This window comes from Chelon labrosus (genome assembly GCF_963514085.1).
Source record: "Chelon labrosus genome assembly, chromosome: 7".
Taxonomy (NCBI): Eukaryota; Metazoa; Chordata; class Actinopteri; order Mugiliformes; family Mugilidae; genus Chelon; species Chelon labrosus.
In genome coordinates this window covers 20,740,613-20,754,290 of record NC_140343.1, presented here as the reverse complement: position 1 = coordinate 20,754,290, position 13,678 = coordinate 20,740,613, and the positions used below count along the sequence as shown (strand labels likewise).

General features: G+C 39.0%; 1 protein-coding gene across 1 annotated transcript; it reads left to right on the top strand.

Moving 5' to 3' along the window:
• The first annotated feature begins 4,268 nt into the window (after positions 1 to 4,268).
• On the top strand, positions 4,269 to 9,353 carry lnp1 (leukemia NUP98 fusion partner 1). Its single transcript, XM_084549041.1, has 4 exons — positions 4,269 to 5,135; positions 7,474 to 7,716; positions 8,122 to 8,220; positions 8,490 to 9,353. Exons 1-4 carry the CDS (start codon positions 4,950 to 4,952, stop codon positions 8,655 to 8,657), a joined length of 696 nt encoding a protein of 231 aa, XP_084405167.1. The 5' UTR covers positions 4,269 to 4,949; the 3' UTR covers positions 8,658 to 9,353.
• The last annotated feature ends 4,325 nt before the right edge of the window (positions 9,354 to 13,678 follow it).

The following is a 13,678-nucleotide window of genomic DNA, read 5'->3' as shown; positions in this document are numbered from 1 at the left end:
TGTGTGTAGTTGTAGTGTGACACAGGCAGTTTGTAGTCCAAACAAGTATCTCAGAGATATCCAAAGATATTACTGGTGGGCCTGTGCTGGAATACTTACTAACAAATTTATTTTGTAGCTCGTTGATTAACCATCAGGCAACAGTTTAATTTACTGCCCTCTTGAGACAAAAATGTCCACTTCCAAAAAAAACTTAAAGTTAAGTTAAGCCATAAAAACTTAACTGATTAATTTTTTTATTAATTTTTTTTTCTGCATAAATCTCTGAAACTACTTCAGCACTTCACACAAAAATGCCAGTTTGATAACTTAAAGCCACTGTTGTTGATTAGCTAAAATACTGACTTGATAGACTTAGATTTAGATTTAGATAAACTTTATTTATCCGCAAGGGAAATTGCTTGGTCACAGTAGCTTAGTTGCACATAAAAAACACTCTTAAGAACCACAGATAAAAGAAAGATTAAATAAAATAAAATTTAAAAAAAGTAAAATAAAATCTAGTAAAATAAAATAAAAACAGTATAAGCAAAAATGTACAAATTAGCATATGAACAAATGTACAAGAAATCGAGACGGAAGAATATATATTATAAACACAGGAATGGTATAAAGGTGCAATAGTGTCCATTAACATGAATAACATGGAGTTATCTGTTACAGAAAGGTGAGTTGTTGTACAGCTGCACTGAAAATGTTATGAATGAAGTCCTTTAGCGTTCACTGTGGGAGCAGAGCTGGATCAGTCTGTTGGAGAATGAGCTTTGCTGCCCCTCTATTGTCTGGTGTAGTGGATGTGACGGATTGTCCATGATGGAGAGCAGTTTGTCTAGTGCTTATTATTCTAAGTTTTTGTGTAGCATCAGATTTGAGATTAATTTCTACCCTCTTGACACAATAAGGACAAAAATGTCCACTTCAAAAAAACTGCACTAACATACGCACTAACACGGCCAAAATGATGGCCAGATGAAGAGGAAATATTTGCCCAAATGTTTGATACAGACCATTGCCCACATATCAATCAACCAATCAATCAATCAACCAACCAACCAATCAATCAATCAATCAATCAATCAATCAATCAATCAATCAACCAATCAATCAATCAATCAATCAGCCAATCAATCAAACGTCTTCTTCTTCTTCTTAATCAATCAATACTTTATTGTCATTGTACATCAGTACAATAAATTTAGATGTACCACATCTGAACAGATAAAAAACATAAAAGATACCTATTCACACAGCCACCAATATCCACAATCATACAAACATAAGGGCAATAAATAGTATGTGAGTCAAAAACAATCGACTACCAGGTTCTTTTAAATTACAAGTTATTACACATAATTATGAATTAGCAGCACTCACAGTTGGCCTGGAGTAAAAGCTTTTTTTCAAGTCCTGACTCCTGTCTCTCCTCCTTGAGGACAGGAGGGCACACAGTTCGTGTCCAGGGTGCGTACTGTCCTTAAAAATGTTCCTGGCTCTGCTGAGACATCTGGAGCTGGCAATTGTTCCAGAGAAGGATGTCTGATGATTTTTCCAGTAGTTCTTATTATTCTTTGAAGTACATTCTTGTCTGTCGCAGAGCAGCCAGCATACCACACAGTGATGAATGTCACCAGCAGATTTTCCTGCGGGTTACTGTTGCGAAGCTGTCTTAAAAAATGTAATCTCTGCTGGGACTTCTTCTCCCTGGTGTTCTCTGTCTGGGAGCAGTCTTTGGAGATGGTAGTGCACAGGAATGTACAGATAGAGACCTGCTCCACCTGCAGGGTTTGTCCTGTTTCTGCTGAAGTCCAGCAGCATTTCTTGGTGCTGAGGGACAGGTGGTTATCTATGCACCACTAGGACAATGCCCTCACCTCATTCCCTGTACACAGGCCCATCACCTCTGGTCACAGCTGTGTCACCAGCAAATGATTTAAATTTGGAAATTTGAAAAATTTGATTTGATTAATAAAATTTGATACCAAGCCAATCAAAACGTGTCAAACCTGGAAATACGATGGCTTCCAAGTTTAAAGGTGGACATCAGTAAGATTATTTGCTAAATTTAAATTCTGCTTCAGTGGGTAGAGTGCTATTTTAAGATAGACTACCTCAATCTGATCAACCTTATTATTCCTGTTATTCATGCCTGTTAATCTACTCAGTCCAAAGTGAACCACATAGGACACATGTTTGATTCCCTGTTTTACATTTAAGGCAACTTTATGTTCAGTTTGTGATTGTGATGTGTATCATGCTTCATTATGATCCCTGTGCAATAAAAACAAGACATTCAGAGTAGGCCTATATTTGTGGCGTCCCTGTGCAGTTTCACCACCAGCCACCAGGTGGTAGTGGTGTCGACTCAATACATCAATAGTTTTACCAGCTCCTACTGTACAGAAATACTCACTCCAAAATACTGTATGCATACCACTGCATACTCTTGTTAAATGATATTATAGTAAATCTCCACTGTTGTCATTAAAATACAGTCCAGCAATGAGGTCTCATTTACATAAATGAAAGAGTCAGTTCCTTATTTCCTTTCAAATTGTGATGGGTTTTTATTCTGATCAATGTGAATTTGTTGTATGACGTCATGTGTGCGTGTGTGTCTATTTGTATTTTTGCCAGGTTCAGTCTCTTCTCTGTCCCATTTCATTGCTCATTCATAGCTGGTCTATCTGGACTCTGCTGGAGCCTGACAACTCAATTTGTGCCCAAGGCCATCTGTCCTAAAACAGTGACCCGCTGTTTCAAAGTCAGCTACAGCAGGTTAGAGGGAAGCCTGCCTAATGAAAAGCCTTGTGGTAGCATAAACCTTTGACAGTATAGCAACACTCTTGAGGTCTTTTCTAAACCAAGGACATGCTGTGGATTATATCAGTGAGACTCTGAACCTATTGTTGTCTTGTTCTGTTCTTGAACCAAGTTAATGAGTAAAGTCTAAACAGAAATGTTATTTCTCTTTTTTCATCAAGTTCAGAATAAAACACGATCAATCCTTTTATTATCAATCAAAGTGGAGTAGCGCATAACATGTGGCTGCCCTCAGAATAATCAATTCCTGTTTTGAAAAGCCATCAAATCAATGTTTCCAGTAGAACCGCAACACGTAATGAGACACAATAACTTTGTGTATTACATGTGTGATGTGTGTAGCAAAACACAGTTGTAAAGGCTACGGACAGAGGTTACAATAAGGGCGTCTGATCTGATTGCAGTTCTTGACTCTGTTATTCCTGTAAAATTGTTAGCACTGCCTGCCAACAGTTTGGATGTACATATTATTTATGCAGTTAGTTGTTTTCTCAATGGTCTTTTTATTGATCTCAAAGTGTACATAAAACAATCACTGTACAGGAAAGAATGCAGTTAGTTGTTAAAGTATTGTCTGCTTATAAAGTGTCAGGGAGTGTAATCATAATTCTCTTGTATGCTTTCTTATCCAGTAGTTATACAACTATAAATGAAAATAACCAACTTTGACAAACACTGATGTAAAACATTATTCCGTCATTTATATACTGTTCAGTGAAAACAGTGTCAGTTCCATAATTCATGTAGTTGTAATCTGAATAATAGATTATTTAACAGTCATTCAGAAACACAGAATTATTTAAAAGGAAACTCTTTAAAACAATAAAAATACATGGAGTATTATAACTATTCTCGGTCAGTTGTTTTTAAGTGTGACCGCAATTTACCTCGCTCTTTGGAATAACGACAGATTACTGTAATCTCATGTCTCATAACAGCACTTGCCCAGATTAGTCCTCCTCTTAAAGACACAAGTGCTTGAGATTATTAGCAGCATTTTGAGCCTTTCGGTTTGTGAAGGAGAGGAGGAAGATTTAAGTCCACAGACTCGTCAGACGCAATGATTTGGACTGTCTAGTTTATACATCATTCCTTTCTCTCTGTATGAAGGGAAACTAAGAACGAACAGTGTGTTAAAATATCAGTCTTTCTCAGTCATATTTTCACCACACAGACACCTTTGATCTGAGCTTTGGTCAAGAATTAATTGACCACAGATTGCTTGTAATTGTCAAGCAATGGTATCCAAAAAAAAAACAATCTGAAACAAGTAACTGGACTTGTAGAGTTTCTTGAAGACGTTTGACCACTCATCCAAGAAATCTGTGGGTGCAACTTGTAAGACTAGTGTCTATAAACGATCAGATGCTTAGCGGTAATTGGAGGAATCTATTTTGATCCTGTTTTCCTACCCCGATGTGGTATGTTGTTTTTGTACCTGCTTTTGTATGACTCAGTTTCATTCCTCATATATGAGAACTGTGCTTTACATATTTGATTTAAAATCATGTACACAAAAGGAAAATACGACTGAGCTGTAGACTGTGTAACATAAAACCATATTGCATGCTTCCTCTCTGTCCTGTTTAAACAAGCCCCAGGCTCTCAGCGCATAGCAGTAGACAGAGCCGCTTGCACTCCATAATTATTGACAGGTTTGATGTACTCAGCGAGTGGAAAGTATGGGGAAATTGGAGTTTCAGTTGTTTACCCCTAGGCCAATGACTGTAATGGAAAGATTAAAAGCAGTGGTCACATCACCCACCCAGTGCCAACATACTAGCCGTTCCTCCATGACTCGCACCTCCCTGTTTATCCCCGTCAGTCCCTTCCATTTTTACTCTCTGCCAGCGACGTTAAATAGATTACAAAGGATTCTCTCATTTAAAGGCAAGAGTAAAGGCTCAGTAGTTTATTTTTGGATCGTCCAAGAATAACACAACTACTGCAACAGCACAGAGGCATCTAATTGAAGTTACCTCTGCCTTGTAGGACAGTGTAGTAGAGCAAGCAGTCAGTTAGACTCTGGGTCAGCCCAGCGTTGTCTTCATCCTCAGTACCGCTTCGCTGGGATCACACTCTCATTTGTTGCACCAGGACTTGCCTTACGGAAAGACTCACGGTACATCATGTCTCTTAGGCTCCTGCCTGCTATCATTATGGACAACGACGAGGACGACGATGGCAACTTCACAAAATGGATGAGTAGTTACTGGGGTCATGGATCAGAATCTGGACACTCCAGAGAAAGAAAACGCAGCTTCAGAAGGCCTGCAAAAACACGAGTTGATAGAAGAGCATCACTGCCGACTGTGGTATGTACCATCTGGATTTAATGGAACCACTTGTGTGATTTTATTCAGTGTTCAGTAGCTTTTATCCACTTTCCAGCAATTTGTACATCATTGCTGCCCAAGCATAAAGTTTTTTTATTTTTAACTGATGTAAACTGGTTTATATGACTGCTGTTAAAGATAAATATGACTACCTTTAAAGATACACATAAATCGACAACAATATTAAGCATTGGAATATTTATAAAATGTCTGTACAATACAGTACCTAAAAGTAATAAAGCTAAAAGAAAAGGCCTTAATGTGTTTTATTATTAACAGACAATGACAGCAGATTTACACACGTACACATGTTCCCTCATGTTGGTATGAACACTATGTAGGTCTGTTACAGTGTTTAGTTATAGGATGTCCTGACCTGTGATTTGCATCCACCAGTTTCCCATCAATGACGGTCTGCTGATGCGCAAGTGCATGACGCATCCCCAGCGCGCAACTACACACATGCACGCGCACACAAAGATGCACAATTGAATTTGTTGTTTAAAACTGTTTGGACATTTCTTACATTCTGTGCTGTCATTGCTTTATGTTTACTTTAGCATTCTCCATTACTTCACAAACACATGCTAACTGAAGAGTAGTTTACTTCTCCCACTGTGATAAGCAGAATAGTTTTATATTGAATGCTCCTGGTTGTAAGTCTGGTCTTTGTCAACGTCTATATAGGTTTTAGATATATTACATTCATTTACAACTCTGCCAACTCTTACAGGAAATCATTTCTTTATAAACATATCTAATGTTTTGGATTTTGTGCCCAAGACCCTATACCAGTGAAATAATGTTCTAGTCGATCATTACTCTTTCACTGCCTTCCACCACAAGGAGTTCAGAGGTCAATGCCAGCTACATGGCATCACACTTGTAGCCCCTACAGTAGGCGTTGAGTAAATACAAGGACCATGTAGAAACATTGATGTAAAAGTACAAGTTATACCCTTATTGTTGGTTTACACTTCTTTGTCCGCCCCACATCAGAAATTACATCATAGCCTATGCAAGTGGTGTATGCATTTGCTAGAATTGTCGGTCTATAATCACGGTAGTCGGTGGTGGGAGTCATGTGCCGCTGTGTCGAGGTTCTTTTAGTTTAATTCTTACACTTTAGAGACAATGACAAATGGAGTGAGGTGGAGATTTACCTAATAAATGTCTTTCCATAAACTTGTTGCCATTTAGCAGAAGAAAGACTCATAAAAATGTACATATTTACATACCTCCTTGGTTAACCTCTCATCAGTTTGGACCATGTTTGTTCACCGCAATTCAAAATTAGAAGAGCAGCCAAAAAAGTCACAAAGTGTACCAATCTGCAGATCGCCACTACATGTAGTTAACACGTCAACCTATAGATTTGACACAGAATTATAAATCATGATTTAGTGGAATAAAAAACTGAATTTAAGGTTTTTATATTCTGTATCATCTTACCACATTCTTGAGTTTTAAACTTTAGAAACCAAGTAATACCCTCTAAGCACACTGGCATGTTACCTGAAACTAAAACAGCGGGGAAGAGACATAATGCACAATACGTAAACAGCGTCTGTGTGCTCAAACAAAACAGTGCAGGCCCAAGTAATGGCGACCAGAATTTGTCAGTGTAAAAGTCTGTGGGCCAGCTCAGATCTGCTTCACTGAGTGCCCGGAAGAGGAGAAAACCACATGGCACAACTATCAGTCTGTAGATGGGTGCATAATGCAGTCCTCTCAGCCATTATTTGCATTATATTTGGATATTGTGTTTGAAGTGCAGCACCGTCAAAACCAAAGCATAAATGATGAGTTTCCTGTAGAAGCCCTGATACTGGTAAATTGGTTGCATAGTAAATGTTGGTCTTTTGCATCTTTACTACCAAGTTTATTTTTTATCTTCTGCTCTGAAGTCAGCCTTGATTGTAGTGTTTTCCAGAGAGAAGCCACTTCAGAGGTTCAGCACAATTCAGCTGCAGCAATTAATGTGTAGGGTGAGAAATTGTGTAATATTTTGTGTTGTATCAGAAGAGTCAATAATTAACCAACACACCATTTTGTAACAAATAACAGATTAGATTATTTGATTAGATTACTAATGTTGTGTAAATGATCATGGTCTGACTCAACAGGGTGCTTTGATAACATGTTACTTAAGGACATGACAAGTGATTAACCTCACTCACAGACAAAAGCCTTAGCATGCTTGTCTCTTTGGTTTAATCCTCTCTTACGACTGCTCTTCACTCTTTCAGCCCTTCAGCTAAGCTTGAATCAGCTCACATTGTGTAATGTCTCCTCCCCGTCCTTCTCCGATCCCCAGTCGCAACTGGACGCCATGAAGTTGAACAGGCTCCACGCGGCCGCAATGGCTCCCACTCCCAGCCACGTCAAAACGAGAGAGGAGAAGGGGGAGGTCAGGCCTCACCAGAGAGCCCGTCACGCTTCCTCAGACGACAACAGCCGTTCCAAAACGACCATCCAAGAGACCCGAATCACCACCATCCCAGAGCTCACTGAGTCATTTGAGAAGAGACTTTTGCTGAGTGATCAGAACATGTCTCTGGTGAGCATGAGGACAATAAAGTCCATCAAAATATATTTACTAGCTCAGGGTGTTAAAGATCGTCCAGTTATCCTCAAGGTCAGTCAGTTTTGCTAATCAGCTCAGCTAATCATGATTAAAACTTAGAGAGTATCAAAACCTGTATTACCTTAATGTGCTGACAGCATCACACACAGGTTTGGACTGCATGACACAACTCAAACTCATGGATACTTTCTGAACAAGGTATTTCAGACTGGATAAAATGAGTAGACTATCTCTCTACTTCATATATTAGGTAACATTTAATGTTGCAGTTACCAGTTTTGTTTTTCCAGGAAGACAACATTTACATAGTCACTTATAATTTCCCTTAATCCAAGTAAAAAAATAAAGAAAACCTTTTTTTTTTTTTTTTTTTTCCAGGCTGATTACGACAAGTTGTGCCTGATCTGTCATGAGGACATGCGTAAGAGTGGATCGGGAGTCCAAGAGCTGCACTGCACACATCGCTTTCATAAAGAGGTAAAACAAGTTGTGTGAGACAGATCTTTTGTGTTGCTGTGCCGTCTCAACTCTACACTGTATTCATTTCAAACCCAGCATGTCAGATATCAAATCTCTAGAGCGCGAACGCAGATCATTCCTGGAAATGCATGATATGAAATGGTATGAAAACAATTAGTGGGAAGCAAAAGCCTTTCTCTGAGGAAGCATGGAGCACTCTTACAGGCTGGGGTCTCTGGAGTGGACACTTACTGATTATGATGTCTCCAATTCATTGGGCATGACAGGCGGCCCGAAGGTTAGAGCAGGGTCGGCCCCGCAGCAGCAGTGACGTAGCATCCTGTCAGGTGAGGAGGCCCTCAGATGAGAGGAGGAAGTCGGTAGAAGGCCCGATTTCTGTAGAGAAGGAGCATCACACACCCCGTCGTCAGCTTTCCCTGCGGAGACATCGCTGATATCATTCTGTAGAAGGAGGTGACTCGTCGGTGGAAAGATGGAAGATTTGCACCCATACAGCCAAACATCAGGATTCCCTCTTGAACTCTCACTACAATATAGCATGACTTTTAACTCTTCAAATCACAGGGCATTGTCTCTGCTTGACCTGACCTTGTAAAAGTGTCCTATGAGCCCCATAAATATGCCTACTTAACTGTTGTTACAGCTTCAGGAACAAAAGTAAAAATGTAGTTCAGTATTCAAGCACGAAAGCATTTGAAATTTCAAAAAAAGTCTGAGATTTTTGGGAGTATTTGTTAGGAAAAATATATTCAGCAGTTAATAATGTCAACAAATTACTGGTACTTGAAGTTTCCTGCTTATATTATCTTTTATTAAGGCAACCCTGCTGCCATACTGACATATGTACTACTTTAACAATAATGTGTGCCTCTATATAACACTACTTTTATAAGATCAATAAAATATTTACTTCAGTAGTTGATAGGTCATGTTATGGTACATGTGTTAAGTTATGACTCGCAGCTTTTTACTGGGTGAGAAATTAGGCAATATCTATTACATTAATATATTTGTTTTAAATATCACACAAGGAAAATATTTTCAGTTCTCGTGTGTGCGTGTGCCATACAGTAGATCTAATTACAGTGTTTCTGCTGCACTTACTGTCACTTTAAATGTTTTAGAGTGTGAAAACATCTTGTGTAATTTTAACTAGTGTTAATAAGTGTTTTTTGTTCACCCATAACTTCAGTGTAATATTTTGTGTTGTAAAAAACAAGGCAAAGAGTCAATAAATAACCAAGGAAACTAATTCTCTAATTTAAATGCATCTACTTTTTTATTATTTTACTTACTTTACAAACTTTTAAACACAAAACAGTTCTTGGACTATTTCTTGTCAGTGAGTCAGTGTTGATCCTGTTTGCATGTGTCTGCTGAAGGCTGGCATGTTGGAAATTACCTCCCGGCATATAAAGAAAATCAATACCTGCAGAAATGATAAATGTTCAAGCTGAGTGAAAAACAGATGCAGTAGATGCAATAATGTGTTTTAAATGCGTTTCAGTGCATGGACGATTGGCTATGGAAGAAACAGACGTGTCCCACGTGCCGTGTCCATGTATCCGTGCCAAAGCTACTCTATTGGACTTCGTCCCGCACAACAGTCCCATAATGGCCCTTCACTTGAAATGCCTGCATGTCCATGTGACCCGCTGACCCCAAGACCTCTACCACACCTTCACCCCTTAGTCCTTCTGCATGAATGCCCACTGCTGGTGCTGGAGGGCCCTGGATGCTGAGCGAGAGATAAGAGCTCCCCGACAAGACAGAGATATTGTTATATCATGGTGTCTCATGCTGTTTATCTGTACAGTATTAGATGCTTAAAGATGTCTAAAATCATTCAAGAATCAGGGACATAAGTGAAAACAAAAGCATTCTAATAAAAGAAAGGTGGTAATTCGACTGAGTGAACATTTTGGAGGTCTAGGTTATGGTGCTGTTAAACTAGATCGAATTAAACACTAAAGTGTTTCTGTTATTTGGCCTAGCCCACTGGATGACATGGGTTTGTCAAAATAATAGAAACATGCATCAGTAATATAATCTCTCAGTTATTTTGAACAAATTCTGAATATCATAATCTTCATAAAGTTCAGATTTAGTATAGGGCTACCCAAAGAACTTGCAAGTGAGTTTATATAATATACAGTTGTGCAAGTAAAGCAAACAGGAGAACTAGTCTTCTCATGACATGTTAGTACTTGCAATGTCAGCAGAGTATAACGGAAAACATTACCAAAACAGAGGAGCCAAATGACAGATTAACACAGCATTTTATATGATGTCTGAATAGTACACACAACAGCATTCCCACCTACATTAATTTACAAGTTTCATATAGTTTTTGACTTTGAGCTAATATAACTAAAACGACGTTCAGTATTGAATGACGTCAGAGCATCTGCTTATTGCAAAGTTAGGATGCATTGATTTGGACCAAGTTTCCCGGTTGGATCCTTTACTTTCAGAGGGATTTCACTCTCTAATAGGAGATAAAACAGAAAACCTCAGAAAACCATAAATGATGCTATTAGGCAGAGATAGTTTCCTTTCAACAGAGCCTAACTAACCACCTCCTCGTTTGTTGGCTTCATGCTAAGCTACGCTAACCGACTGCTGGACTCACATTTAGCACATGGAAATGAGTGTCAATCCTTTGTTGAGTATTTTCATATTCAAACTAACTGTAGAAGATGTAGATCTGATAAAGGTACAGATATAAATTAGAATACTTACAGCTTCATGAAGGGTGGCTTTGCTAATCTGAGAGTGGGTGATCACACTCACCTGTTTAATTCCTGTATGCAGAGCATAAAGTTATAAAAGGCGAGCTCCTCCTCATGCACCAGTGTCATATCTCATCTTCCATCTACATCTTCCTGCCTTACCCACACTTTTGTTTTGCACGTAAAGTCTAGTCGACTGCACTGTTGAACTTTTAGAAATCCCTTTGGTATTGTGTGTCTCGTACTGCCAAATGAGAAACATGTAATGTGTAGCAAAATAAGTCCTGTTTATATGTGTGGTACTGTATATAAACAGATCAGCCTCAACATTAAAATCACCAACCGCTGATGTAAATAACACTGATGATCTCATTACAAAATAATTTTCCTCTGGGAAACCTGGCATTTATGTGGAAGTTACTTTGATATGTACCACCACCTCAACATTGTTACTTTTGCCATGCGGCAACAGGAAGGGGGTGTTTCTTGCAGCCTGCCTGATGCCACATGATCCCTAGCTGCAAGCACACACACTAAATGTCCCACAAAAAAAAAAGTGCTTCATTAGACCAGGACACCTTCTTCCATTGCTCCATGATCCAGTTCTGATGTTCGCGTGCCCATTGTAGGAGATTCCAGTAGTGGACCGGGTTCAGCATGGGCACCCAGACTGGTTCCTGTCTACACAGCTCCACACGAAACAAAATGTGATGCATTGTTTGTTCTGACACCTTTCCATCACAACCAGCATTCCCTTATTCAACAATTTCAGCTACAGTAGCTACAGTAGCACAGTGACCAGTTCATCACTTTTCCTTCATGAACCTCTTTTGATAAGTACTAACCACTGCAGACCAGGGAACCCCTCAAAAGCTGCAGTTGTAGAGATCCTCTGCCCCAGTTGTCTAGCAATCACAATTTGGCTGTTGTTAAAGTTGCTCAAATCCTTTGAATGCATCAACTTGTAGACAAAATCTGTTCACTTGTTGCCTACTATATCCCACCACTGACAAGTGCCATGATAACGAGATAATCAGTGTTAATTACTTGACCAGTGAATATAATGACCATCATAATGTTATGGCTGCTTGGTTATCTATATACAGTAAATATTCAATGTGTATTCCGTGTATTCAATGAATGTGATTTCGTTTTTAGTCACTGACGAATAGTGACTAAATAGTTGTCTTTCAGTCAATAGGCTGGATATTAAAACATTATTATATATTTCTAATGTCTTTTAACAGACCAACAAATACTGGTAATCTGTTGTGACCATGCTTTGATTTATGGCCAAGAAACAAGACACAAGGATCTGTTAGCACACTGCAGAATAGATTCAATAGTTTGTTAACATGTAGGTTATACAGTAGGATTAGTATGTTACATTGCATGTGTTATTTTAGAGGCAGAAGTGACTGCAAGATCAACACACAGTCGAATAAGCCAGGAGCTCTGTCGGCTGTAACGTTCACTGTTCACATGAACAAACACGCAGGGCTGTTCTCCTGTGTCTGCTATGGTCTTGCACTCTTGAATAAAATGACACACCCCTGTTAAACATGCTTTGCAGTGTGTTCTATCATTTAACTTCTGCTTCCATTGTGCAGATTATAACAGTGCAGCTTTCAAAAAGGCCAGTAATACCTAGTACTCAAAGGTACTGAAATCCCATAATAGCACTGCCAGTACCATAACGGACCTTTCTCAAGACAGACAGCCATAACTAATAATATCAATAATAGCTTCACTGCATTTAGTCATGCTAGTGAGTCAGCAAAGCCTTGTCTCTGGCACATCTAACTGAAATGCCTTTGTTTGAGTTGCATCTTAAAACATTTAAATGCGGCTAGTATTTACTGAGAGCTGCAACAAACAAATACAGCTATCAAAAGGACTTCAATCATGTCATGTACATATTCACTCTTTCGTCAAGGTGGAGAATCAAAGAAAACAAAACATTTAAATGAACAACTAGCCTTCTTGAATACTTGAAATATGGGTTTATGCACTCACTGGCCACCTTATTCCGTACACCCCTTATTAGGTGGTTGTTGGTCCCAAGTGAGCCGGTCTGAGTATTTCAGACATTGCTCATCTGCTGTGATTTACCCACACACCCATATCTAGGGTTTACAGAGAAAATATCCAGTGAGAGGCAGTTCTCTGGGAAAAATGCCTCGTCTGTGTCAGAGGTCAGATGGGAATGGCCAGATTGGTCCAAGCTGCTAGAAATAACCACTTCTTTCAACAGAAATATGCGGAAGAGCATCAACACGACAAATTGAAAAAATCAAGACCCAGATGGCGGCACGTGAACAACACAAGGCTCAGCGTATTCCCAGATTATGCAGAATATTAGTTATTTATCTGGACATTTCACTCTGAATTACTTGCTTGACTGTACAATAGTTGTAGCTTGTCCCCTATTATTGACGTACACTTGATATATTTGCAGTTCCGGTTACATTTGCAATTCAATAGTAGGCCTACTACAAAACCACAACCTCAAAGATGAAAACATTTTTGAATCAACAGCTCTCTTGGTTATTTTTAAACTAATACTAAATAGCATAACCTTCATAAAGCTAAGCTGTAGTGCAGGACTGTTATATGAGGATGCGCTCCTTTTCTCTAGTGTACCTAATGAACTGGCAACAGACGGACAACACTGAAGTACTACATGAAGTTGATATGAGGAGTTTTCACCTAGTCTTGTTCTA

Excerpts from the sequence above, each read along its gene's own strand:
- lnp1 (XM_084549041.1), top strand. The coding sequence starts at position 4,950 with ATGTCTCTTAGGCTCCTGCCTGCTATCATTATGGACAACGACGAGGAC. Across the intron at positions 5,136-7,473 it reads GAGCATCACTGCCGACTGTG|TCGCAACTGGACGCCATGAA; the intron begins GTATGTACCATC and ends TCCGATCCCCAG. Across the intron at positions 8,221-8,489 it reads CACATCGCTTTCATAAAGAG|GCGGCCCGAAGGTTAGAGCA; the intron begins GTAAAACAAGTT and ends TGGGCATGACAG.